This window comes from Mustela erminea, chromosome X (genome assembly GCF_009829155.1).
Source record: "Mustela erminea isolate mMusErm1 chromosome X, mMusErm1.Pri, whole genome shotgun sequence".
In the NCBI taxonomy this organism is placed as follows: domain Eukaryota; kingdom Metazoa; phylum Chordata; class Mammalia; order Carnivora; family Mustelidae; genus Mustela; species Mustela erminea.
In genome coordinates this window covers 56,215,289-56,241,962 of record NC_045635.1, presented here as the reverse complement: position 1 = coordinate 56,241,962, position 26,674 = coordinate 56,215,289, and the positions used below count along the sequence as shown (strand labels likewise).

Sequence of the window (26,674 nt, the reverse complement as noted above, 5' to 3'; positions counted from 1 at the left end):
TTCTTGATTGGATTATTTGTTCTTTGGGTGTTGAGTTTGCTAAGTTCTTTATAGATTCTGGACACTAGTCCTTTATCTGATAGGTCGTTTACAAATATCTTCTCCCATTCTGTCAGTTGTCTTTTGATTTTGTTAACTGTTTCCTTTGCTGTGCAAAAGCTTTTGATCTTGATGAAATCCCAATAGTTCATTTTGGGCCTTGCTTCCCTTCCCTTTGGCGTTGTTCCTAGGAAGATGTTGCTGCGGCTGAGGTCGAAGAGGTTGCTGTCTGTGTTCTCCTCAAGGATTTTGATGGATTCCTTTCTCACATTGAGTTCCTTCATCCATTTTGAGTCTATTTTCGTGTGTGGTGTAAGGAAATGGTCCAATTTCATTTTTCTGCATGTAGCTGTCCAATTTTCCCAGCACCATTTATTGAAGAGGCTGCCTTTTTTCCATTGGACAGTCTTTCCTGCTTTGTCGAAGATGAGTTGACCATAGCGTTCAGGGTCTATTTCTGGGCTCTCTATTCTGTTCCCTTGATCTATGTGTCTGTTTTTGTGCCAGTACCATGCTGTCTTGATGATGACAGCTTTGTAATAGAGCTTGAAGTCCGGAATTGTGATGCCACCAACGTTGGCTTTCTTTTTCAATATCCCTTTGGCTATTCGAGGTCTTTTCTGGTTCCATATAAATTTTAGAATTATTTGTTCCATTTCTTTGAAAAAGATGGATGGTACTTTGATAGGAATTGCATTAAATGTGTAGATTGCTTTAGGTAGCATAGACATTTTCACAATATTTATTCTTCCAATCCAGGAGCATGGAACATTTTTCCATTTCTTTGTGTCTTCCTCAATTTCTTTCATGAGTACTTTATAGTTTTCTGAGTATAGATTCTGTGCCTCTTTGGTTAGGTTTATTCCTAGGTATCTTATGGCTTTGGGTGCAATTGTAAATGGGATGGACTCCTTAATTTCTCTTTCTTCTGTCTTGTTGTTGGTGTAGAGAAATGCAACTGATTTCTGTGCATTGATTTTATATCCTGACACTTTACTGAATTCCTGTATAAGTTCTAGCAGTTTTGGAGTGGAGTCTTTTGGGTTTTCCACATATAGTATCATATCATCTGCGAAGAGTGATAATTTGACTTCTTCCCTGCCGATTTGGATGCCTTTAATTTCCTTTTGTTGTCTGATTGCTGAGGCTAGGACCTCTAGTACTATGTTGAATAGCAGTGGTGATAATGGACACCCCTGCCGTGTTCCTGACCTTAGTGGAAATGCTTTCAGTTTTTCTCCATTGAGAATGATATTTGCGGTGGGTTTCTCATAGATGGCTTTGATGATATTGAGGTATGTGCCCTCTATCCCTACACTTTGAAGAGTTTTGATCAGGAAGGGATGGCTGTACTTTGTTAAATGCTTTTTCAGCATCTATTGAGAGTATCATATGGTTCTTGTTCTTTCTTTTATTGATGTGTTGTATCACATTGACTGATTTGCGGATGTTGAACCAACCTTGTAGCCCTGGAATAAATCCCACTTGGTCGTGGTGAATAATCCTTTTAATGTACTGTTGAGTCCTATTGGCTAGTATTTTGGTGAGAATTTTCGCATCTGTGTTCATCAAGGATATTTGTCTATAGCTCTCTTTTTTGGTGGGATCCTTGTCTGGTTTTGGGATCAAGGTGATGCTGGCCTCATAAAATGAGTTTGGAAGTTTTCCTTCCATTGCTATTTTTTGGAACAGTTTCAGGAGAATAGGAATTAGTTCTTCTTTAAATGTTTGGTAGAATTCCTCTGGGAAGCCGCCTGGCCCTGCGCTTTTGTTTGTTTGGAGATTTTTAATGACTGTTTCAATCTCCTACTGGTTATGGGTCTATTCAGGCTTTCTATTTCTTCCTGGTTCAGTTGCGGTAGTTTATATGTCTCTAGGAATGCATCCATTTCTTCCAGATTGTCAAATTGTTGGCATAGAGTTGCTCATACTATGTTCTTATAATTGTTTGTATTTTTTTGGTGTTAGTTGTGATCTCTCCTCTTTCATTCATGATTTTATTTATTTGGATCCTTTCTCTTTTCTTTTTGGTAAGTCGGGCCAGGGGTTTATCAATTTTATTAATTCTTTCAACGAACCAGCTCCTAGTTTCGTTGATTTGTTCTATTGTTTCTTTGGGGCCTATTTCATTGATTTCTGCTCTGATCTTTATGATTTCTCTTCTCCTGCTGGGCATAGGGTTTCTTTCTTGTTCTTTCTCCAGCTCCTTTAGGTGTAGGGTTAGGTTGTTTACCTGAAACCTTTCTTGTTTCTTGAGAAAGGCTTGTACCGCTATATATTTTCCTCTCAGGACTGCCTTTGTTGTGTCCCACAGATTTTGAACCATTGTATTTTCATTATCATTTGTTTCCATGATTTTTTTCAATTCTTCTTTAATTTCCCGGTTGACCCATTCATTGTTTAGAAGGATGCTGTTTAGTCGCCATGTATTTGGGTTCTTTCCAAACTTCCTTTTGTGGTTGAGTTCTAGCTTTAGAGCATTGTGGTCTGAAAATATGCAGGGAATGATCCCAATCCTTTGATACCGGTTGAGTCCTGATTTAGGACCGAGGATGTGATCTATTCTGGAAAATGTTCCATGTGCACTAGAGAAGAATGTGTATTCTGTTGCCTTGGGATGAAATGTTCTGAATATATCTGTGATGTCCATCTGGTCCAGTGTGTCGTTTAAGGCCTTTATTTCCTTGCTGATGTTTTGCTTGGATGATCTGTCCATTTCAGTGAGGGGAGTGTTAAAGTGCGCTCCTATTATTGTATTATTGTTGATGTGTTTGTTTGATTATGTTATTAATTGGTTTATATAGTTGGCTGCTCCCACGTTGGGGGCATAGATATTTAAAATTGTTAGATCTTCTTGTTGGACAGACCCTTTGAGTATGATATAGTGTCCTTCCTCATCTCTTATTATAGTCTTTGGCTTAAAATCTAATGGATCTAATATAAGGATTGCCACTCCTGCTTTCTTCTGATGTCCATTAGCATGGTAAATTCTTTTCCACCCCCTCACTTTAAATCTGGAGGTGTCTTCTGGCTTAAAATGAGTTTCTTGGAGGCAACATATAGATGGGTTTTGTTTTTTTATCCATTCTGATACCCTGTGTCTTTTGACAGGGGCATTTAGCCCATTAACATTCAGGGTAACTATTGAGAGATATGAATTTAGTGCCATTGTATTGCCTGTAAGGTGACTGTTACTGTATATGGTCTCTGTTCCTTTCTGATCTACCACTTGTAGGCTCTCTCTTTGCTTAGAGGACCCCTTTCAATATTTCCTGTAGAGCTGGTTTGGTATTTGCAAATTCTTTCAGTTTTTGTTTGTCCTGGAAGCTTTTAATCTCTCCTTCTATTTTCAATGATAGCCTAGCTGGATATAGTATTCTTGGCTGCATGTTTTTCTCGTTTAGTGCTCTGAAAATATCATGCCAGCTCTTTCTGGCCTGCCAGGTCTCTGTGGATAAGTCAGCTGCCAATCTAATATTTTTACCATTGTATGTTACAGACTTCTTTTCCCGGGCTGCTTTCAGGATTTTCTCTTTGTCACTGAGACTTGTCAATTTTACTATTAGGTGACGCGGTGTGGGCCTCTTCTTACTGATTTTGAGAGGCGTTCTCTGAACGTCCTGAATTTTGATACTCGTTCCCTTTGCCATATTGGGGAAATTCTCCCCAATAATTCTCTCCAGTATACCTTCTGCTCCCCTCTCTCTTTCTTCTTCTTCTGGTATCCCAATTATTCTAATGTTGTTTCGTCTTATGGTGTCACTTATCTCTCGAATTCTCCCCTCGTGGTCCAGTAGCTGTTTGTCCCTCTTTTGCTCAGCTCCTTTATTCTCTGTCATTTGGTCTTCTATATCACTAATTCTTTCTTCTGCCTCATTTATCCTAGCAGTGAGAGCCTCCATTTTTGATTGCACCTCATTAGTAGCTTTTTTGATTTCAACTTGGTTAGATTTTAGTTCTTTTATTTCTCCAGAAAGGGCTTTTATATCTCTCGAGAGGGTTTCTCTAATATCTTCCATGCCTTTTTCGAGCCCGGCTAGAACCTTGAGGATTGTCATTCTGAACTCTAGATCTGACATATTACTAATGTCTGTATTGATTAAATCCCTAGCCTTCGGTACTGCTTCTTGTTCTTTTTTTTTTGTGGTGAATTTTTCCGCCTTGTCATTTTGTCCAGATAAGAGTATATGAAGGAGCAAGTAAAATACTAAAAGGGTGGCAACAACCCCAGGAAAATATGCTTTAAGCAAATCAGAAGAGATCCCAAATCGTGAGGGGGGAGTAAGGGAATAAAAATAGGTTCAAAAAGGGAGAAAAAAGAGAAAAAAAGAAAAAAAGAAAAAAGAAAAGAATTAAAAAAAAAGAAAACGAATAAAGAAAAATATAAAAAAGAAAAAATATATATATTAGATAAACTAGTTAAAAAACGTTTAAAAAGAAAAAGGTAAAAGTTAAAAAAATTTTTTACCAGAAGGCGAGAAAAAAAACAAAAAATGAAAAAGAAAAAAAAATTAAATTAACTGCAAGACTAAAAAAAATCACAGGGAGAAAGCCATGAGTTCCGTGCTTTGCTTTCTTCTCCTCTGGAATTCTGCTGCTCTCCTTGGTATTGAAACCGCACTCCTTGGTAGGTGAACTTGGTCTTGGCTGGATTTCTTGTTGATCTTCTGGGGGAGGGGCCTGGTGTAGTGATTCTCAAGTGTCTTTGCTCCAGGCGGAATTGCACCGCCCTTACCAGGGGCCGGTGTGAGTAATCCGCTCGGGTTTGCTTTCAGGAGCTTTTGTTCCCTGAGCGCTTTCAGTAGAGTTCCGGAGAACGGGAATACAAATGGCCTGGAGGAGCCAAGAGCCCGGGCCCCACTCCTCAGTGCGCCCTCAGAGAACAGTGTCCAGTAACTCCAGTCTTCCTGACCTCCGGCCGCGCTCGAGCTCACCGAGCTTGTGGCTGGTTCAAGGTAACACCGAGCTGTGAGCTTACTGTCGGCTCTTTCTCTGTAGCCGGTTTTCGCGTTCCAATACCTGCAAGCTCTGCGACACTCAGACACCCCCGATCCTTCTGTTACCCTGCGGGACCTGAGGCCACGCTGACCCCGCGTGGGCTTCGCCCCGGTTTAGCCTCTGGAGCGATGTCCCTCAGTGGAACAGACTTTTAAAAGTCCTGATTTTGTGCTCCGTTGCTCTGCCGCTTGCCGGGAGCCAGCCCCTCCCCCGACGGTCTATCTTCCCGTCGCTTTGGATTCATGTCTCCGCCAGTCCTACCTTTCAGAAAGTGGTTGTTTTTCTTTTTCCAGAATTGCTGTTCTTCCTCCCTTTGATCTGCTGATGGAGTTGCAGGTGTTTGCAATCTTTAGATAAGCTATCTAGCTGATCTCCTGCTAGCTGAAGTAGTCTCAGCCTGCCGCTTTTCCGCCATCTTGACTCCTCCCCTTTCCATGACTTCTTCTTTTTTTTTTAATTATTTTTTTATTTTTTATAAACATATATTTTATCCCCAGGGGTACAGGTCTGTAAATCACCAGGTTTACACACTTCACAGCACTCACCAAAGCACATACCCTCCCCAATGTCCATAATCCCACCCCCTTCTCCCAAACGCCCTCCCCCCAGCAACCCTCAGTTTGTTTTGTGAGATTAAGAGTCACTTATGGTTTGTCTCCCTCCCAATCCCATCTTGTTTCATTTATTCTTCTCCTACCCACTTAAGCCCCCATGTTGCATCACCACTTCCTCATATCAGGGAGATCATATGATAGTTGTCTTTCTCTGCTTGACTTATTTCGCTAAGCATGATACGCTCTAGTTCCATCCATGTTGTCGCAAATGGCAAGATTTCATTTCTTTTGATGGCTGCATAGTATTCCATTGTGTATATATACCACATCTTCTTGATCCATTCATCTGTTGATGGACATCTAGGTTCTTTCCATAGTTTGGCTATTGTGGACATTGCTGCTATAAACATACGGGTGCATGTGCCCCTTCGGATCACTACGTTTGTATCCTTAGGGTCAATACCCAATAGTGCAATTGCTGGGTCATAGGGCAGTTCTATTTTCCACATTTTGAGGAACCTCCATGCTGTTTTCCAGAGTGGCTGCACCAGCTTGCATTCCCACCAACAGTGTAGGAGGGTTCCCCTTTCTCCGCATCCTCGCCAGCATCTGTCATTTCCTGACTTGTTGATTTTAGCCATTCTGACTGGTGTGAGGTGATATCTCATTATGGTTTTGATTTGTATTTCCCTGATGCCGAGTGATATGGAGCACTTTTTCATGTGTCTGTTGGCCATCTGGATGTCTTCTTTGCAGAAATGTCTGTTCATGTCCTCTGCCCATTTCTTGATTGGATTATTTGTTCTTTGGGTGTTGAGTTTGCTAAGTTCTTTATAGATTCTGGACACTAGTCCTTTATCTGATAGGTCGTTTGCAAATATCTTCTCCCATTCTGTCAGTTGTCTTTTGATTTTGTTAACTGTTTCCTTTGCTGTGCAAAAGCTTTTGATCTTGATGAAATCCCAATAGTTCATTTTGGGCCTTGCTTCCCTTGCCTTTTGCGTTGTTCCTAGGAAGATGTTGCTGCGGCAGAGGTCAAAGAGGTTGCTGCCTGTGTTCTCCTCAAGGATTTTGATGGATTCCTTTCACACATTGAGGTCCTTCATCCATTTTGGTCTATTTTTGTGTGTGGTGTAAGGAAATGGTCCAATTTCATTTTTCTGCATGTGGCTGTCCAATTTTCCCAGCACCATTTATTGAAGAGGCTGTCTTTTTTCCATTGGACATTCATTCCTGCTTTGTCGAAGATTAGTTGACCATAGAGTTGTGGGTCTATTTCTGGGCTCTCTATTCTGTTCCATTGATCTATGTGTCTGTTTTTGTGCCAGTACCATGCTGTCTTGATGACGACAGCTTTGTAATAGAGCTTGAAGTCCGGAATTGTGATGCCACCAACGTTGGCTTTCTTTTTCAATATCCCTTTGGCTATTCGAGGTCTTTTCTGGTTCCATATAAATTTTAGCATTATTTGTTCCATTTCTTTGAAAAAGATGGATGGTACTTTGATAGGAATTGCATTAAATGTGTAGATTTCTTTAGGTAGCATAGACATTTTCACAATATTTATTCTTCCAATCCAGGAGCATGGAACATTTTTCCATTTCTTTGTGTCTTCCTCAATTTCTTTCATGAGTACTTTATAGTTTTCTGAGTATAGATTCTGTGCCTCTTTGGTTAGGTTTATTCCTAGGTATCTTATGGCTTTGGGTGCAATTGTAAATGGGATGGTCTCCTTAATTTCTCTTTCTTCTGTCTTGTTGTTGGTGTAGAGAAATGCAACTGATTTCTGTGCATTGATTTTATATCCTGACACTTTACTGAATTCCTGTACAAGTTCTAGCAGTTTTGGAGTGGAGTCTTTTGGGTTTTCCACATATAGTATCATATCATCTGCGAAGAGTGATAATCTGACTTCTTCTTTGCCAATTTGGATGCCTTTAATTTCCTTTTGTTGTCTGATTGCGGAGGCTAGGACCTCTAGTACTATGTTGAATAGCAGTGGTGATAATGGACACCCCTGCCGTGTTCCTGACGTTAGCGGAAAAGCTTTCAGTTTTTCTCCATTGAGAACGATATTTGCGGTGGGTTTTTCATAGATAGCTTTGAAGATATTGAGGTATGTGCCCTCTATCCCTACACTTTGAAGAGTTTTGATCAGGAAGGGATGCTGTACTTTGTTAAATGCTTTTTCAGCATCTATTGAGAGTATCATATGGTTCTTGTTCTTTCTTTTATTGATGTGTTGTATCACATTGACTGATTTGCGGATGTTGAACCAACCTTGTAGCCCTGGAATAAATCCCACTTGGTCGTGGTGAATAATCTTTTTAATGTACTGTTGAATCCTATTGGCTAGTATTTTGATGAGTATTTTCGCATCTGTGTTCATCAAGGATATCGGTCTATAGCTCTCTTTTTTGGTGGGATCCTTGTCTGGTTTTGGGATCAAGGTGATGCTGGCCTCATAAAGTGAGTTAGGAAGTTTTCCTTCCATTTCTATTTTTTGGAACAGTTTCAGGAGAATAGGAATTAGTTCTTCTTTAAATGTTTGGTAGAATTCCCCCGGGAAGCCGTCCAGCCCTGGGCTTTTGTTTGTTTGGAGATTTTTAATGACTGTTTCAATCTCCTTACTGGTTAGGGGTCTGTTCAGGCTTTCTATTTCTTCCTGGTTCAGTTGTGGTAGTTTATATGTTTCTAGGAATGCATCCATTTCTTCCAGATTGTCAAATTTATTGGCGTAGAGTTGCTCATAGTATGTTCTTATAATAGTTTGTATTTCTTTGGTGTTAGTTGTGATCTCTCCTCTTTCATTCATGATTTTATTTATTTGGGTCCTTTCTCTTTTCTTTTTGATAAGTCGGGCCAGGGGTTTATCAATTTTATTAATTCTTTCAAAGAACAAGCTCCTAGTTTCGTTGATTTGTTCTATTGTTTTTTGGTTTCTATTTCATTGATTTCTGCTCTGATCTTTATGATTTCTCTTCTCCTGCTGGGCTTAGGGTTTCTTTCTTGTTCTTTCTCCAGCTCCTTTAGGTGTAGGTTTAGGTTGTGTACCTGAGACCTTTCTTGTTTCTTGAGAAAGGCTTGTACCGCTATATATTTTCCTCTCAGGACTGCCTTTGTTGTGTCCCAAAGATTTTGAACCGTTGTATTTTCATTATCATTTGTTTCCATGATTTTTTTCAATTCTTCTTTAATTTCCCGGTTGACCCATTCATTCTTTAGAAGGATGCTGTTTAGTCTCCATGTATTTGGGTTCTTTCCAAACTTCCTTTTGTGGTTGAGTTCTAGCTTTAGAGCATTGTGGTCTGAAAATATGCAGGGAATGATCCCAATCTTTTGATACCGGTGGAGTCCTGATTTAGGACCGAGGATGTGATCTATTCTGGAGAATGTTCCATGTGCACTAGAGAAGAATGTGTATTCTGTTGCTTTGGGATGAAATATTCTGAATATATGTGATGTCCATCTGGTCCAGTGTGTCGTTTAAGGCGTTTATTTCCTTGCTGATCTTTTGCTTGGATGATCTGTCCATTTCAGTGAGGGGAGTGTTAAAGTCTCCTACTATTATTGTATTATTGTTGATGTGTTTCTTTGATTTTGTTATTAATTGGTTTATATAGTTGGCTGCTCCCACGTTAGGGGCATAGATATTTAAAATTGTTAGATCTTCTTGTTGGACAGACCCTTTGAGTATGATATAGTGTCCTTCCTCATCTCTTATTATAGTCTTTGGCTTAAAATCTAATGGATCTGATATAAGGATTGCCAGTCCTGCTTTCTTCTGATGTCCATTAGCATGGTAAATTCTTTTCACCCCCTCACTTTAAATCTGGAGGTGTCTTCGGGCTTAAAATGAGTTTCTTGGAGGCAACATATAGATGGGTTTTGTTTTTTTATCCATTCTGATACCCTGTGTCTTTTGACAGGGGCATTTAGCCCATTAACATTCAGGGTAACTATTGAGAGATATGAATTTAGTGCCATTGTATTGCCTGTAAGGTGACTGTTACTGTATATGGTCTCTGTTCCTTTCTGATCTACCACTTGTAGGCTCTCTCTTTGCTTAGAGGACCCCTTTCAATATTTCCTGTAGAGCTGGTTTGGTATTTGCAAATTCTTTTAGTTTTTGTTTGTCCTGGAAGCTTTTAATCTCTCCTTCTATTTTCAATGATAGCCTAGCTGGATATAGTATTCTTGGCTGCATGTTTTTCTCGATTAGTGCTCTGAAAATATCATGCCACCTCTTTCTGGCCTGCCAGGTCTCTGTGGATAAGTCAGCTGCCAATCTAATATTTTTACCATTGTATGTTACAGACTTCTTTTCCCGGGCTGCTTTCAGGATTTTCTCTTTGTCACTGAGACTTGTCAATTTTACTATTAGGTGACGCGGTGTGGGCCTATTCTTATTGATTTTGAGGGGCGTTCTCTGAACGTCCTGAATTTTGATGCTCGTTCCCTTTGCCATATTGGGGAAATTCTCCCCAATAATTCTCTCCAGTATACCTTCTGCTCCCCTCTCTCTTTCTTCTTCTTCTGGTATCCCAATTATTCTAATATTGTTTCGTCTTATGGTGTCACTTATCTCTCGAATTCTCCCCTCGTGGTCCAGTAGCTGTTTGTCCCTCTTTTGCTCAGCTTCTTTATTCTCTGTCATTTGGTCTTCTATATCACTAATTCTTTCTTCTGCCTCATTTATCCTAGCAGTGAGAGCCTCCATTTTTGATTGCACCTCATTAATAGCTTTTTTGATTTCAACTTGGTTAGATTTTAGTTCTTTTATTTCTCCAGAAAGGGCTTTTATATCTCTCGAGAGGTTTTCTCTAATATCTTCCATGCCTTTTTCGAGCCCGGCTAGAACCTTGAGAATTGTCATTCTGAACTCTAGATCTGACATATTACCAATGTCTGTATTGATTAGGTCCCTAGCCTTCGGTACTGCCTCTTGTTCTTTTTTTTGTGTTGAATTTTTCCGTCTTGTCATTTTGTCCAGATAAGAGTATATGAAGGGGCAAGTAAAATACTAAAAGGGTGGCAACAACCCCGGGAAAATATGCTTTAACCAAATTAGAAGAGATCCAAAATCGTGAGGGGGGAGAAAGGGGATAAAAAGAGGTTCAAAAAGGAAGAAAGAAAAAAAAAGAAAAAAGAAAAAAAAAGAAAAGAAAAGAATTAAAAAAAAAAGAAAACACCGAAGAAAAATGTGAAAAAGAAAAAATATATATATTAGATAAACTAGTAAAAAATCGTTAAAAAAGAAAAAGGTAACAGTTAAAAAAAAAAAATTACCCGAAGGCGAGAAAAAAAAAAAAATGAAAAAGAAAAAAAAAATTAAATTAACTGCAAGACTAAAAAAAAAAATCACAGGGAGAAAGCCATGATTTCCTTGCTTTGCTTTCTCCTCCTCTGGAATTCTGCTGCTCTCCTTGGTATTGAAACCGCACTCCTTGGTAGGTGAACTTGGTCTCGGCTGGATTTCTTGTTGATCTTCTGGGGGAGGGGCCTGTTTTAGTGATTCTCAAGTGTATTTGCCCCAGGCGGAATTACACCGCCCTTACCCGGGGCCGGGGTGAGTAATCCGCTCGGGTTTGCTTTCAGGAGCTTTTGTTCCCTGAGGGCTTTCCGTAGAGTTCTGGAGGACGGGAATACAAATGTCGGCCTCCTGGTCTCCGGCCCGGAGGAGCCGAGAGCCCAGGGCCGCACTCCTCAGTGCGCCCTCAGAAAACAGCGCCCAGTTACTCCCGTCTGCCTGACCTCCGGCCGCGCTCCGAGCTCACCGAGCCTGCGACCAGTTCAATGTAACACCGAGCTGTGAGCTTACTGTCGGCTCTGTCTCTGTAGCCGGCTTTCCCGTTCCAATACCTGCAAACTCTGCGACACTCAGACACCCCCGATCCTTCTGTGACCCTGCGGGACCTGAGGCCACGCTGAACCCGCGTGGGCTTCGCCCTGGTTTGGCCTCTGGAGCGATGTCCCTCAGCAGAACAGACTTTTAAAAGTCCTGATTTTGTGCACGGTTGCTCCGCCGCTTGCCGGGAGCCGGCCCCTCCCCCCGGGGTCTATCTTCCCGTAGTTTTGGATTCACTTCTCCGCCGGTTCTACCTTTCAGAAAGTGGTTGTTTTTCTGTTTCCAGAATTGCTGTTCTTCTTCTCTTCGATCTGCCGATGGATTTTCAGGTGTTTGCAATCTTTAGATAAGCTATCTAGCTGATCTCCGGCTAGCTGAAGCAGTCTCAGCCTGCTACTTCTCCGCCATCTTGACTCCTCCCCTCTCCATGACTTCTTTTTGAAGATCACCTAGAGACTCTTCCACAAGTGCTCTGATTGGCTCTATTTTTCATTATTTTTATACTTCGTTTAGATTTTGTCTTTCTGGTTCTGGTTTTAGATTAATTTTAGTCTTCCAGACCTCTTATTTTCTTATGAATGAAATTTTGCTGGCATTTTGCTTGCTCTCTGCAAATGTTTGTGGAGAAGGAATATTCGTGATATCTCCCTGGTATTTAGTGTTTATATTTCTATTTTCAAGTGATTTGGAATTTGGTTATTTTCTATGTTTCTATTATGTGGACGACATGGCTTTGTGTAACCCTGTTTTTCTCTTCGTTCTATGTTTTCTGGAGGATGTGTAGGGTGACTTAGGCTTAGATGGCTAACCACATTATCTTGACATATGCATCACATATGGTTATAAATACTTTGTAAATATTTTAATTGGTACATAAAATTACGGTAAATGAAAGAACAAATATTTATCTGATAACTTCCTTATTATTGAGCATTTCACTTTTTTCCTTTCTTGTGATGACGTATTTATAGATGAATGTATTCTGATATATACTTTGGGTAAATTTGCTGACATAGAATTATTGCTTCAGGGTTATAAATGTTATTAGTAATCTTGATATAATTTGAATCCAGGGAAAACCAATAGTTCACAGATGAATTTACTTTAAGCTGCTAAAGTAGTCTCTACCCTTTTATAAGGTCACATCCCTCTTTCCTATGTATATAACAGGATCCAGGTCTGAAATAACTCGGATCTACCAGCATAGCTATTTCTGGTGAAAAGTGAGAATTTGACTTCTTTGCTGATTTGGATGTCATTTATTTCTCTTGATTTTCTGATTGCTGAAGCTAGGACTTCTAGTACTATGTTGAACAACAGTGGTGAGCGCGGACATCCCTGTTGTGCTCCTGACTTTAGGGGAAAACCTCTCAGTTTTTCTCCATTAAGAATGATATTCACTGTGGGTTTTTCCTATACGGTTTTTATGATATTGAGGTATGTTCCTTCTGTCCCTACACTGCCGACTTTTTATCAAGAAACAATGCTATATTTTGTCAATGCTTTTTTCTGCATCTATTGAGAGAATTTTATGGTTCTTATCCTTTCATTAAAAAGAAGCATGAAGGGGCATCTTGGTGGCTCAGTCATTAGGCATCTGCCTTCAGCTCAGGTGATGACCCCAGGGTCCTGGGATGAAGCCCCATATCAGGCTCCTTCTCTCTCTCCTCTCTCCCTCTGCTGTTCCCCCTGCTTGTGCTCTCTTGAAACCTGAAAATAAGAAGGAAAGAAAGAAAGAAAGAAAGAAAGAAAGAAAGAAAGAAAAAAAGAAGGAAAGAAAGAAAAAAAGAGCCCAGAAACATGAGTGAATTGTTCTTATATCTTCACTGTGAGAACCTCATAGGGCTCCTGGAGGCAAAATTCACAGAAGTGTGCAGGTACCCCAGGACCGGTCCCCCTTAGAAGTCTTAACTCTCAAACTTATCCACTTAGCCTCTAGCAAATCAACTGTAGGTTAGGTTTTCCTAACCTTGTACTGTTCCCATAGAGTTTTCTGCTCCGGGGCTTCTCCTCTAGTAAGTTTCTATTTTCTGGCTCTCCCTGTCTCTCTCTACAGTTTTGAGGACAGTAGTTTGTTGTGTGACCTCAGATCGCTGATGGATCTAAGAGGAGTTGATTTTTGGTTTATTATACTTTTTTCCTTGTGTGGTTGGAAGACATGACTTCCAAATGTCTTACATGCCTGAGTGGAATTCAAGGGAATTTTTAAGACATCAAAGACATGGTTGTTGTACAAAGTTTCCATCTCTTGAAAACTGGGTAGAGTGACTATCTTTTAATATAATGTATTTTATTTTTCTTCTTTAAAGATTTTATTTACTTTAGAGAGAGAAGGTGGGGGAGGAGCAGAGAGAGAGAGAGAGAGTCTCAAGCAGACTCTGAGGCACTGAACACAGAGCCCATCCCAGCTCTCTATCCCACCACCCTGAAATCATGACCCAAGCAGAAACCAGAGTCTGATGCTTAACCAACTGTGCCACCTGGACACCCCACTTCCTTTTTTTTTTTTTTTTCTTAAAGATTTTGTTTATTTATTTATGAGAGGGAGAGAGCATGAGAGGGGGGAAGGTCAGAGGGAGAAGCAGACTCCCCATGTTGCTGGGAGCCCGATGTGGGACTTGATCCTGGGATCATGACCTGAGCCAAAGGCAGTTGCTTAACCAACTGAGCCACCCAGGCAAGGGGTAAAAAGTAAGAACTTTTGGAATATTAACTTTTTAATTTTTTTCCTCAAATAGATCCTAAATGCCCAGGAGACATTGATTTCCATAGTAGTGACTGGGACATTAAGACAATCACCAGCTCTTTGAAATTCTACCTCAGGTATGTCTGATACAATTTGGGAATTTGTTTTTCATAGTTGGTGAAATTTGTCTAGGTGGAGATTGGAGCTTATGTGGTTGGATAGCTCAGGAGCTCAGGAGGTTAGATAGGTTTGTTATAAAAAAAAAGAGTGAAAAGAATTTCCATCAAAAAAGAACGTGTATTAGAAAACCTTTAATTTGGGAATTTAGGCAAATTAAGCATCAAAATAATAGAATTATTATTGAAAAATGGCTTTTCCTTAAAGTAATGGAAGTTTTGCCATTGTGCGTAGAGTGATGTCACAATGTGCTCATGAATAATATCAGTATTTATGACAATTCAAAGTTGTTAACATGCTTGGTTGAATAATAACTATTTTGAAACATTAAATTGCGTTTGGACAAACATATTTGTGTTTGTGTTATGTGTCATGTTTTATGCATTCATCCATATAATAGAAATAAAAAACAAGAAAATACAGTTACACAAATGTTAGAACTGAGTGAATTAAGAGCAATAAGAAAACAAAATTTACCTTATCAGCAAAATTTGGTGGTACATAATGGTGATGAATAGAACTTTTAGTTCACTGGCATAAATTTATATCATGTAAAAATATTTGGGGCATATATTTTTTGGGGGGGACATATACTCATTCATTTCTTTCTATTCTTTATGTCCAATTGTATGTATCATACATTATTTACTAATCATCTTTTTTTTCAATTATTGTACTCTTTAGGTTCTTGGATAGATACTTGAATATCATTAATCCAAAATAAATTGGGTCCCAGATATTGCTGTTAAATGACGTTCTGCTGTATTATCATCTTAGAACTTTATATAAACTTGAGTGCTCTTTCCAGGAGTATTTCTCTGGCATCTGCCAAAGAAGAAATGTACTGTTGTTAGGTGTTCTAGGTGCTTACATTGACAATATCGTTTTTTGTTTTGTTTTGTTTTGTTTTACATTAATCCTGTAAGGTATGTGGTATCATAACTAATTTTACAGATGAGGAAATTGAAAGGCACCACTTTCCATTTAAGTATTATCAATGCTCACAGCTCACATTATTTCAACCTAAGTATCCCTGACATATAGGTCACTGGTATTGGAGCATCTTCTTCCCATTTCCCATCCTCAGGGGCTATAGCTTTCTTGAAGTTGCCTGGGTCATATTAGTGAAGACAGAGAGCAATCTACTCTGCATACTTTTAGAAGACTGGTGATGATAATAATGAGAGTAAATGATTCTATGTCTGTAGCCTTTTTCAAAGGAGTCAATTTTTTTCAAAGGTTTATATGAGTTAAATAATTCCCCACATTAAATCTTTCCCAACTCATCCCATAATAAGCAGTGTGGCCCCTTTTAAAGATGGGAAGATCAAGCCTGAAAGCCTGAATGAGCAATACCTCCAATAAGAGATTTGTCCTTAACACTTAATGTATGGGCCTTTAATATGCATTAACCAGTTAACACCCTTTAGGTTTCTCAAATAATTCAGTATTTTCAGAAAGGGGACTCTTCATCTGTGTTATACATGCATAACTTATTCCTTATCTCCAACATTACCAGGAAAGTACCCTAAAAATTAAAACTATCCTTTCCTTTTTTAATTTATTTTTCCAGTGTTCTAAGATTCATTAAAACTATCCTTTCTTTCGCTAATATCTTTACTCTCTCTTATTCAACTCTTTCCTCTCAGCATATAAATATACTCCTATAAAACACATCTCTTTGACCTTGTGTGTTTTTTCATAAATGAATAAATTCATTCTGCCATTTATTAAACCATTCAATAAACATTTCTTGAGTATCTAGTCTATGCCTAGCATGATACTAGGCATTAGGCATACAATTGTGAATAGATGTGGTCTCTAAATTTAAAAAAAGTCATAGTCCAGTTAGGAAAGCAGTAAAAAACAAATAATCATATCAATATGATATAATCATATAATCAATAATAATACAAATATAACAAACCATAATAAGTGCTCTGAAGAAAAGGTGCAAGGTGTTATGAAGGCATGTAATAGGAATACCTGATTTATTCTGGTGGTTTTTTGAACCGAGGTTTGAATTATAACTTACAGTCAGCTGAGAAGAGGCAGTTCCAGACAGAGATATACACAAAGGCCTTGAAGCACAAGAGAGAATGATCCTTTCAAGAAACTATGTGTACCAGTATAGAGAGGGAGGGAGATATATTAGGAGCCAGATCGTGCAAGGTCATATGGGACATAAGAATTGGGGTCTGGATTTATTTTTAAAGGAATGGGAATAAATTGAGAGATTTTAAGCAGTAGGTTATATGATGAGATTTGCATTTTGAAAAAAACATATAAAGATCAGATTAGAGGGAATCAAAATAGGTAGAGATAGAAACCAGTTAGTAGGCTATTGCTGTGCTCTATGAAAGGGATGATGCCTCTGCTTGAACTAGCAGTGTAGATTGGTAGAAATAAGCATATTCAAGAAATTTAGGGAGTAAACTTAGATATGAGAATAGGAGAGATGGAGATAAAAGCATGACTTCTAAGTTTATGGCCCATATAACCAAATGGTAGCCATATATTTGCTGTTTTGAGAAACACAAGAAAAAGACTAGATTCAGGGGAGATGACAAGATGGACTTTAGATATGTCAAATGTGGGTGTCTAACGACATCAGGGCAAGATATTAAGTGAGCAATTGAATATATGGGAATGAACTCAGAAGAATTCTGAGCTTGAGTTAAAACTGTGAATCATCAACAATGTATATGATAATTGGGAGGCAGGAGCTTGGATGAGATTTCCTAATAAGAGGGATAATTCATACCTTCCTATCCAAGCATCAGTACATGAAGTAATCTACATACAGTGTCTCTACTTATTATTTTTTAAGACTTTAAAAATTTATTTATTTGTTAGATAGCATATAAATTGGGAGTGCAGGCAGAAGGAGAAGCAGGCTCCTCGCTGTGCAAAGAGCCCAATGCTGGACTTGATCCCAGGACACTGGGATCCTGACCTGAGCCAAAAGCAGACACTAAACCACCTGAGCCATCCAGGTGTCCCAGTGTCTCTACTTCTTAACCTCCCAGTTTTCTCCTTAACCCATTGCAGTCACCGTCCCAACACCTCTGCTCCACTGCAAATGCTCTTGCCAAGGTCACGAGTGATTCCCTCAGTGCTAAACACAATGTACAATTGTTAGTCCTTACTTGATTTCTTTGCAACATTTGAAGCTGTTAATGAAGCCTCCTTGATACTTTCTCCCCTTTTGGATTCTACTGTATCACTTGTTTTTGGCTTTCCTCATACCTTTTTTGACCATTTTTAGAAGTTCGCTTTATGGACTTTCTACCTGATATTTTCCAGGATTCTCCTCTCTTTTTACTATAATCGAGGGTTGGAAAATTCAGATATCCACAAAAATGAATGAAGCAGACTACTTTCCTATTAAAACATTACATATTGAACCTGTATTTGCATAGTGATCCCTTTGTTTATATATAATCAGCCATAATATTTATTTCCACAAATAACCATATGGGCTCAATATAACCAGGTCTTTCCATTTTTCAATAGAGGCAGAAAATGCAGATTTTATGTGAGGCATCTCAGTTTTTTTTTTATATTTTGACACCTAATACAACTTGTCTTTTTAATACACTATTCTGAACAAATAATAATTGGAAGGCCTCTTGGCTATTAGTTGGTCATCTCTTCTTGAGCAGTGGTATCTGTTCTTGTGGTTTTAACTGCTCACCTATGTTCATGGTTTTAAATACTCACCTAGGTTTATGATTTTCATATTTACTTCTCAGATCTAGAAGGGCATTCCATCCATCTGCCTAATAGACATGTCACTTTGACTACCCCAAAAGTCCCTCTGGCTTAACGTCTCTACTTCCTTCTGAATCCATTTCTATTCTATCCAGTCTCACAAACCAGATGACTCCCCAAAAGTCCCTCTGGCTTAACGTCTCTACTTCCTTCTGAATCCATTTCTATTCTATCCAGTCTCACAAACCAGATGACTCTCTCCCTTACCAGTATACCCAATCATTGAAGAAGCTCTGTCTTTAATGTCTTTTAAATAATTCTCCTTATCATTTCTTTTTTTCTTTGATGCCACTATTTTTGTTTAGGTCTTTATTACCTCTCAACTGGATTACTATGATAATAGTAATGTCAGACTGTATAACATAGTGATTAAGAGCATAGACTCAAGAAAGACTGCCTAGTTCTGCCACTTACTGGCTTTGCGTGGTCTTGGATGACTTATTTAACTTTTCTGAACCTCAGTTTCCCCATTTATAAAATGGATATACCTTACAGTGTTGTCATGAGGATTAAATTAGTAAATATATGCAAATCATTTAGAACAGTGAAGCATTTACTAATAGTATTATCATCACACTGGTCCTTTTACATTGTTAATTCTGTATATGGCACTCTTCTCAACTAGACTATTAGCTCTTGGAGGTTTGGGGGTCTTTCTTACTCATCTTTGGATCCTAATATCTGGCACAATGTCAGGTATCTGTAGGTGCTCAGCCTATGTATGTATGTGTATATATATATATATATATATATACACATACACACACACACATATATATATGTATATATATATTTAACTAAATAAAGAAATCTGTTGGACCTCAGTTTTCTCCTCCATTAAGCTGGGATTTGAATAACTGCTGCATGTCACAGGATCATTGGAAGGATCAGATGGGAAGATAGATATGAAAGTACTTTGAAAACTAAGGAACTATCAAACTGCAAGGACTTTATAGCAGCATTCAGATTGGGTCCACTTTGGAATTTTTCAGGGCTGGTTTATGACTCCTTTCACCTTTGGAAACTAATTAGGGACCCTGCAGGACTAATTGGCTTATACTTTTGCAGGTCTTCTATTGATTTACCAGTAAGTGGCATTCCTCTGACAAAGTTTCAGGTGAAGAGAGAAATACATGTAATCTCACTAAGCTATAGGGATTAGGAACTTTAAGCCTTGCTGCCCACAGAACTGAAAATCCAAGGCTTCCCCAAAGGAACTTACAGTCTTCATTAATTTCAGGAATCTTTCTGAACCTGTCATGACCTATAGACTTCACAAAGAGCTGGTCTCTGCTGCCAGTAAGTATCTATGTTGCTAGTTAATTGTGTTGTTTTGGCTTCTTAATAATGTTCATTAGCAATAAACCTAGAAAACTGTTTGAGAAAAAGTGAGGGGAAAAATATCCATAGATTTTTGTCCACTACCAAATGAGAGTATTCTTGCTTGCTGTATAACTCAAGTGTTATATTATTTTTCATAAATAAGTATAAGTTGAGTAGGTTGGATAAAACTGGCTAACATGAGGGATGTTATGGGTGTGAGGGCTTTACTGACTGCATATGCCTCTTCTGCCAGAACAAGAGCATTAATTCACATAATTGGCGGCAGCAGAATGGTTTCATTATAGTTGCTGTTTTAGATTTTTTTCATAGCTTTGCCTTTTTGAATGTTTTTCATTTGTGCTATGAATTACTCCTAATCTGTTAATGCTAGAATCATATTTTCTAGATAAAACTGAGGGTGCAGTGGAACATTGCATGGGAAATAAGGCATATAGAATCACCCCAAAAGTCAGCAGCTGAAGAAGTATTAAAAGTTTTGGCTGAGGCCACTGTATGGGTATCCCTCCCTATCTTTACATGACCCTTCTATTCTGTGCTCTCTGTGGTGTACAGGAAAAAGACTGATAAGACTTGACCTCATAATGAATTTTTGTTGAGGCAATGGACCTTTGATCTGACCTGAGACCTCTGAACTGTCTCAGGGATTTTCACATAAACCCAAAGGTAGCAGTACCCCTCCCAGCACCACAAAAAGATGGATGGGCAAGGGTTTCCAGCGTAAGTTTACATGTGAAAGGGTAGAACAACCTGCTGTACCTAGAACTTTGACTTCCTCAGAGATAGTCTTGTGTTCTCATCTTTCTATTCTCTCTCTCTCTCTCTCTCTCTCTCTCTCAAAACTCCCAGACCTATTTCTTTGTTATTATCTCTCTTTTTGTCTTTTATCTCTCTTTTGGTGTCTTTTTCTTTCTCCCTCTCTCTCTCTGTCTCAATGTCTTTTTTTCCTTGGTGTCTCTTTGCCATTGTTTCATTGTACCTGCTTCTCTTTCTCTCTTCATCTCTCTGTTTCTGATTGTGTGTGTGTGTGTGTGTGCACGCGCGCGCACGGATGCCTATATGAGAGTTTGCTTGATCCAGTTGCCTAAAAGGCAAAACTGTCTCTCTCTGTTATCTCTCAGAGTCTGACAACCTGGATTACCGGCTGGGAGCTATTCATTCCCTGGTATATAAGCTACCTGAAAAGAATCGAGAGATGCTGGAACTTCTTATAAGACACTTGGTCAAGTAAGTAACTTCTGAGTTTTCAGGAAGAGTTTCTATTTGAGGATTGGCCCACAGGGTACATTGCAGAGAAACTGTTTGTTATCTCCTTGAATCCCAGCCACCAACTGTTTAATCCTGGACAGGCTGAGTGCTCTATAAAGAAGGTGATTTTGCCTTGGCCCTTGTATATATATCCTCCCAGTGTCATCATCCATCTCAATTGAAGGGTATTACCAGATAAAGTGGGCTGAACATGGGCTTTGTAGTGAGATAAATTTGATTTTAAATTCCAGCTGTATCACTTATTTACCTGTATAATCTTATATAACCTCTTAGATATCATCTAACCTCTTAGATATAATCTTAGATAATCTCTCTTAGCCTGTTTAGTCATCTGTAAAATGAAAATAGTATTGCCCAACATGCAGGACTGTTCTGTGTATTTGAATGAACACAGATAAAGTGCATAGCACATAAGAGATTCTCAAGAAATGGGTTATTAAGATTGTGGCCAACTTTTTGCTTGGGTATGGCAGACAGGAAAGACATATTATAGAGAGTAGGCCTAGTGATGAGCTCCGAGATGGTGTGTTTATGTGGCATGGGTCGTACTTTTTGGACAGAGGATTCAGTGTTGTGGATAAAGATGAATTTACTTGACTCATAAGAGCCAGTTGCTCTTATGAAGAAGTATGGTACAGCAGAAAGCACTCGGACTATGGACAGGTCAGTAAATCTGGGTTCTGGTGTCAGTTCTGTTACTAGCTTTCTTGATAATCATGGACAGGTCACCCTCAAGGCTTCTCCTGGTATATTAAAAAGTACAGAAATGAGACAACAAGCTTAGAAAAATTGCAATGGATTTTATGTGTGTCTATTTTTCAAAATAAAGCTATCATCACACTCACAAAAATGCAGTAATCATACATTTTTAACCTCATTTGGAGAAGATCTCAAATACCTAAACCTGAAACCCTTAGTGAAGGTGAGGCTCCAGGCTAAATGGCCCTCTTGGTCTCCCCCTGTGATAAATTCTGCATCTCTGGATCTCAGGTTTCCCTGTGATATAATGAGATATTACCAAGATTCAGTGCAACTCTGACATTCTGTTTTTTTTTATATTTCTATAACAAATTAGCATTATAGACACTAATGTAGATAAAAAGGCAGAATTAGCAAGAGGATACCTTTTATATTTATTGCCAATATTTGTAATTTGGGCTAATTGAGAGGCAATTTCTTCCCAAACTGTTGTTTGTGATAATCTTAGTGAAAGTACAAAAATAAACACATAAATCATTTGCATATTAATTTGAAGTTACCCTGGGGGAAAGAGAAATTGGGTTCAAGTTCCACATTATCTCTAATTTTCTGTGTGAATGAAAGAAAGTTCCTCCCACTCTCTGGGCTTCCTTTTATTCATCTATAATATGAGAGGACTGAACTAGCTAATCTGAAATAGTTATTCCTGCTCTGATTTTCTAAGATTCTTAGTATGTGACAAGGACTTAGCTAAGGATTATCCTGCTAGCAGTTAGCGAGGATCACCTACTTCCATTCACCCAATGTCTGGCTACTACCTTACCTCAACAGTCTTGATCTTCAAAAAGCCTAGAACAGGGCGCCTGGGTGGCTCAGTGGGTTAAGCCGCTGCCTTCGGCTCAGGTCATGATCTCGGGGTCCTGGGATCGAGTCCCGCATCGGGCTCTCTGCTCAGCAGGGAGCCTGCTTCCCTCTCTCACTCTCTGCCTGCCTCTCTGCCTACTTATGATCTCTGTCTGTCAAATAAATAAATAAAATCTTTAAAAAAAAAAAAAAAAAAGCCTAGAACAAAAGAGACAAGAGACACAAACATACAAGACACAGAAATAGAAAACAAATACCCTTAAGTATATGAAAAACTGCTCATTTTCTCAAAGGAGAAAAATGCAAATTAAACCTGCACTGAGATACCACTTATTCTTGAAACCTAATGCATGATCTATTGATGAGACTTTGGGGCAAATAGGTATTCAACTACATTGCTGACATTAATGCAATATATAACTAGAGGAGGCAAATTTGACAAGATCTAATAAATCTGCATATTCACTTACCCTATGCCTAGAAATTCTACTTTTAGACATATACTCTGAAGACACACCTCCACAAGTACCAAACAACATATACACAAGGTTCAACACTGTGGCATAATTTTTTAAGAGCAAAATATTGGAAATAGCAGAAGCACCCAACAATAGGGGACTATTTGAATAAATAATGGTATATTCAAACAATGTAGTCATTGTATGTAGTTATAAAATACAGTCAAAAAAGTATTAAGAAAATATCTACAAACTTTATTTTGTAGTGATTTAGAATGCATTGCAAATGTCAGGGTGTATAACAGAGAACAACAGCAAAAACAAAAACAAACCCAAAGTTTAAAACAAGATATATGAGTATGCTACCCTTTCTATAAGAAAAAAAGAGGGAAATAAGAATATATAAGAATATTAAACACATGTTTTCTTACTTTTGTCAAATTAAGCAGTAAGATAAAAAACGAATGACTCAAAAAGTTAAGCCACAAGACCCACTAATTCTATTCTTAGGTATATAATAAGGAGAAATGAGAACATATGTTCATGCAAAAACATATACACAAATATCCACAGTAAAATTATTCATAGTTACCCAAAGGTGGAAATAACCCAAATGACCACCAAGTAATAAATTTAAAAAAGGTGGTATAAATATACAATGAGATATTATTCAGTGATAAAAAGAAATGAAGCACTAGGGCACGTGGGTGGCTCAGTCGTTTAAGCATCTGCCTTTGGCTCAGGTCATGATCCCAGTATCCTGGAATCCAGCCGCAAATCTGGCTCACTACTCAGTGGGGAGTCTGTGTCTCCATCTCCCTCTGCCCTTCCCCTCCACACTCATGCTCGCTTCCTCTGCCCTTACTCTTTTTTTTTTTTTGCATTTATTTTTTTTTAATTGTGTTATGTTAGTCACCATACAGTTTGTCACTAGGTTTTGATGTAGTGTTCCATGGTTCATTGTTTGCATATAACACCCAGTACTTCATGCAATCCATGCCCTCCTTAATATCCATCACCAGGCTCACCCATTTCCCCCAGCCCCATCCCTTCTGAAACCCTCTGTTTGTTTCCCAGAGTCCATAGTCTCTCATAGTTCATCTCTCACTCCAATTTCTCTCCCTTCTTTTTCCCTTCCTTCTAATGTCTTCCATGCTATTCCTTATGTTCCACAGATAAGTGAAACCATGTGATAATTGACTTTCTCTGTTTCACCTATTTCACTCATCATCTCTTCCAGTCCTATCCATGTTGATGCAAAAGTTGGGTATTTTATCCTTTCTGATGGCTGAGTAATAGTCCCTTGTATATATGGACCACATCACGTTTATCCATTTGTCTCTTGAAGGTCATCTTGGATCTTTACATTTTTTCATGCCCTTCCTCTTATGCTCTCTCACTGGTATTCTCTCTCTCAAATAAATAGATAAAATCTTAAAAAAAAAAGAAATGAAGCACCGATTCATGCTACAACAAAGATGAACTTTGAAAATATTATGCTAAGTAAAAGAATCTAGACACAAAATACCACATATTATATGGGTCCATTTATATAAAATGTTCAGAACAGACAAATCTATAAAGACCAAAAGTAGATTAGTGGTTGCCTAAGACTGGGATATGGGGACGTGCGAGTGAATGGGTAGTGATTACTATGGGGTTTCTTTCTGGAGTGGTGAAAATACTCTGAAATTAGATAGTGATGATGGTTACACAACTCTGTGAATATACTAAAAACAATTGGGAAAAAACATTAAAAGGGTGAACTGTATGGTATATGTAATATATTTCAATAAAGCTCTTATAAAAACAAACTAATAAGTGCAGCAAAAGAAACCACCAACAAAACAAAAAGGGAAACTATCAAATGGAAGAAGATGAAGTTAATATCCAAAACACATAAATCATACAACTCAACAACAAAAATTCCCAAACCATCTGATTTAAAACTGTGTAAAAGATATGAATAGATCTTTTTCCAAAGAAGACATACAGATGGCCAACAGACACATGAAAAGATGCTCAATATCACTTAGTTTCAGGAAAGACCAATCAAAACCATAATCAGGTATCACTTGGCAGAATGTCTCATATCAAAAAGACAAGAAATAACAAGTGTTGGTGAGGATATGGAGAGAAAGAAACCCTCATGCACTGTTGGTAGGAATGTAAATTGGTGCAACCACTGTGGAAAACAGTATGGAGTTTCCTCAAAAAGTAAAAAAAATAGAATTACCATATTATCCAGTAATTCCATTACTGGATTTACCCAAGCAATACGAAAACATTTTGACTCAAAAAGATATATACACCCCTGTGTTTACTGAAGCATTATTTACAATAGGCAAGGTAATGAAGCAATCCAAGTGCCCCCTCCATAGATGAATAAAGAAGATATGAGATATTTTATATAAATACTACATATATTATATGTATAATGGATGTTGTGTATGTGCATACACACACATACACACACACACAATGGACTATTACTCGGTCATAAAGAACACAATCTTGCCATTTGCAACAACATGGATGGAGATAGTATTATGCTAGGTGAAATAAAGAAGACAGAGAAAGACAAATAATGTGGAATCTAAAAACAAAACAAACAAAACAGACTTTTAAATACGGAGCACAAACTGGTATTCGTAAGAGAGGAGGTGGGTGGGGGAATGGATGAAGGAGATTAAGAGGTACAAATATCCAAAAGGTAAAAAAAACACCCTAATGAAAATGATTACTAAAGGCAGTAGGTGGTGAATAGGGTAGAAGTGATAAAGGTGAGAGCCACATTCCTCTAAATCTACCTCCTTGTATGGTTTCGACTTTTGAACCATACTAATATTTTATATATCCAAAAAGTAAAATGCAACCAAGGATTATAAACCCTGAGATTGAAGATTAAAAAGTAAATGAGGGACACCTGGGTAGTTTAGTCATTTAAGCCTTTGCCTTTGGTTGAAGTCATTGATCTCCAGGTCCTGGGATAAGGCCCCTCAATGGGATTCCTCCCTGCTCAGGGGGAGTCAGCTTCTCCCTCTCCTCTACCACTCCCCCTGCTCATGTGCAAACATGCTCTCTCTCTCAAATAAATAAATAATAAATAAATATTTTAAAAAGCAAATGAGTCTGAATGTTTATCAAATTGATAACTTAACCACATAAAGAAAATAGTTATTTCAACTAATTTACTGTGTAGTCCTCTGACTCATCCTTAATGAGATAATATTTAAAAACAGGAAAAGCATCAAAAAAGTAGTAAGCATCATCCAGTAGGTTTAGTAATAGTAATAATATTGTAATTAAATTTGAAACTATTTTATATTTATGTATCACAAGGATAAAGAAAAAAGTTAAAAAGTGAGTATATTAATATTATCACAAGAGAAGATTTATGCTGTAAGAAAAAGAGATAAGGATATAAAATGTAAGATATTAAAAATCTATAATGATGGGGCGCCTAGGTGGCTCAGTGGCTAAAGCCTCTGCCTTTGGCTCAGGTCATGATCTCCAGGTCCTGGGATCAAGCCCCACACTGAGCACCACATCAGGCTCTCTGCTCAGTGTGGAGCCTGCTTCCCCCTCTCTCTCTGCCTGCCTCTCTGCCTACTTGTGATCTCTGTCTGTCACATAAATAAATAGATAAAATCTATAATGGTAAAGCCAAATTAAGAAAGCCAGTATGAACTAGTGATTTATTTTTAATTTTTTTCCTTTTGTTAAGATTTTATTTATTTTATTTGACAGAGACAGTGAGAGAGTGAACACAAGCAGAGGAAGTGGGAGAAGCAGGTTCCCCACTGACCAGGGAGCATGATGTGGTGCTCAGTGTGGGGCTTGATCCCAGGACTCTGGGATCACGACCTGAGTCAAAGGCAGATGCTTAACAACTGAACCACCCAGGTGCCCCTGAACTCATGATTTAAAAAAGAAAATGATGGATCTAGAGTGTATTATTTTAATA

At 38.3% G+C, this 26,674-nt stretch overlaps 1 protein-coding gene across 6 annotated transcripts in view; it reads left to right on the top strand.

Annotated features, from left to right (window-relative positions):
* Nucleotides 1-26,674, top strand: part of OPHN1 (oligophrenin 1) — a 558,586-nt gene that overhangs the window by 375,484 nt on the left and 156,428 nt on the right. For all 6 annotated transcript variants that reach the window (XM_032329488.1, XM_032329487.1, XM_032329486.1 and 3 more), the window contains 3 exons: nt 14,178-14,262; nt 19,317-19,375; nt 20,539-20,644. In XM_032329488.1, the coding sequence (XP_032185379.1) occupies nt 14,178-14,262; nt 19,317-19,375; nt 20,539-20,644 (250 nt within the window). The remainder of the gene's footprint in view (nt 1-14,177; nt 14,263-19,316; nt 19,376-20,538; nt 20,645-26,674) is intronic.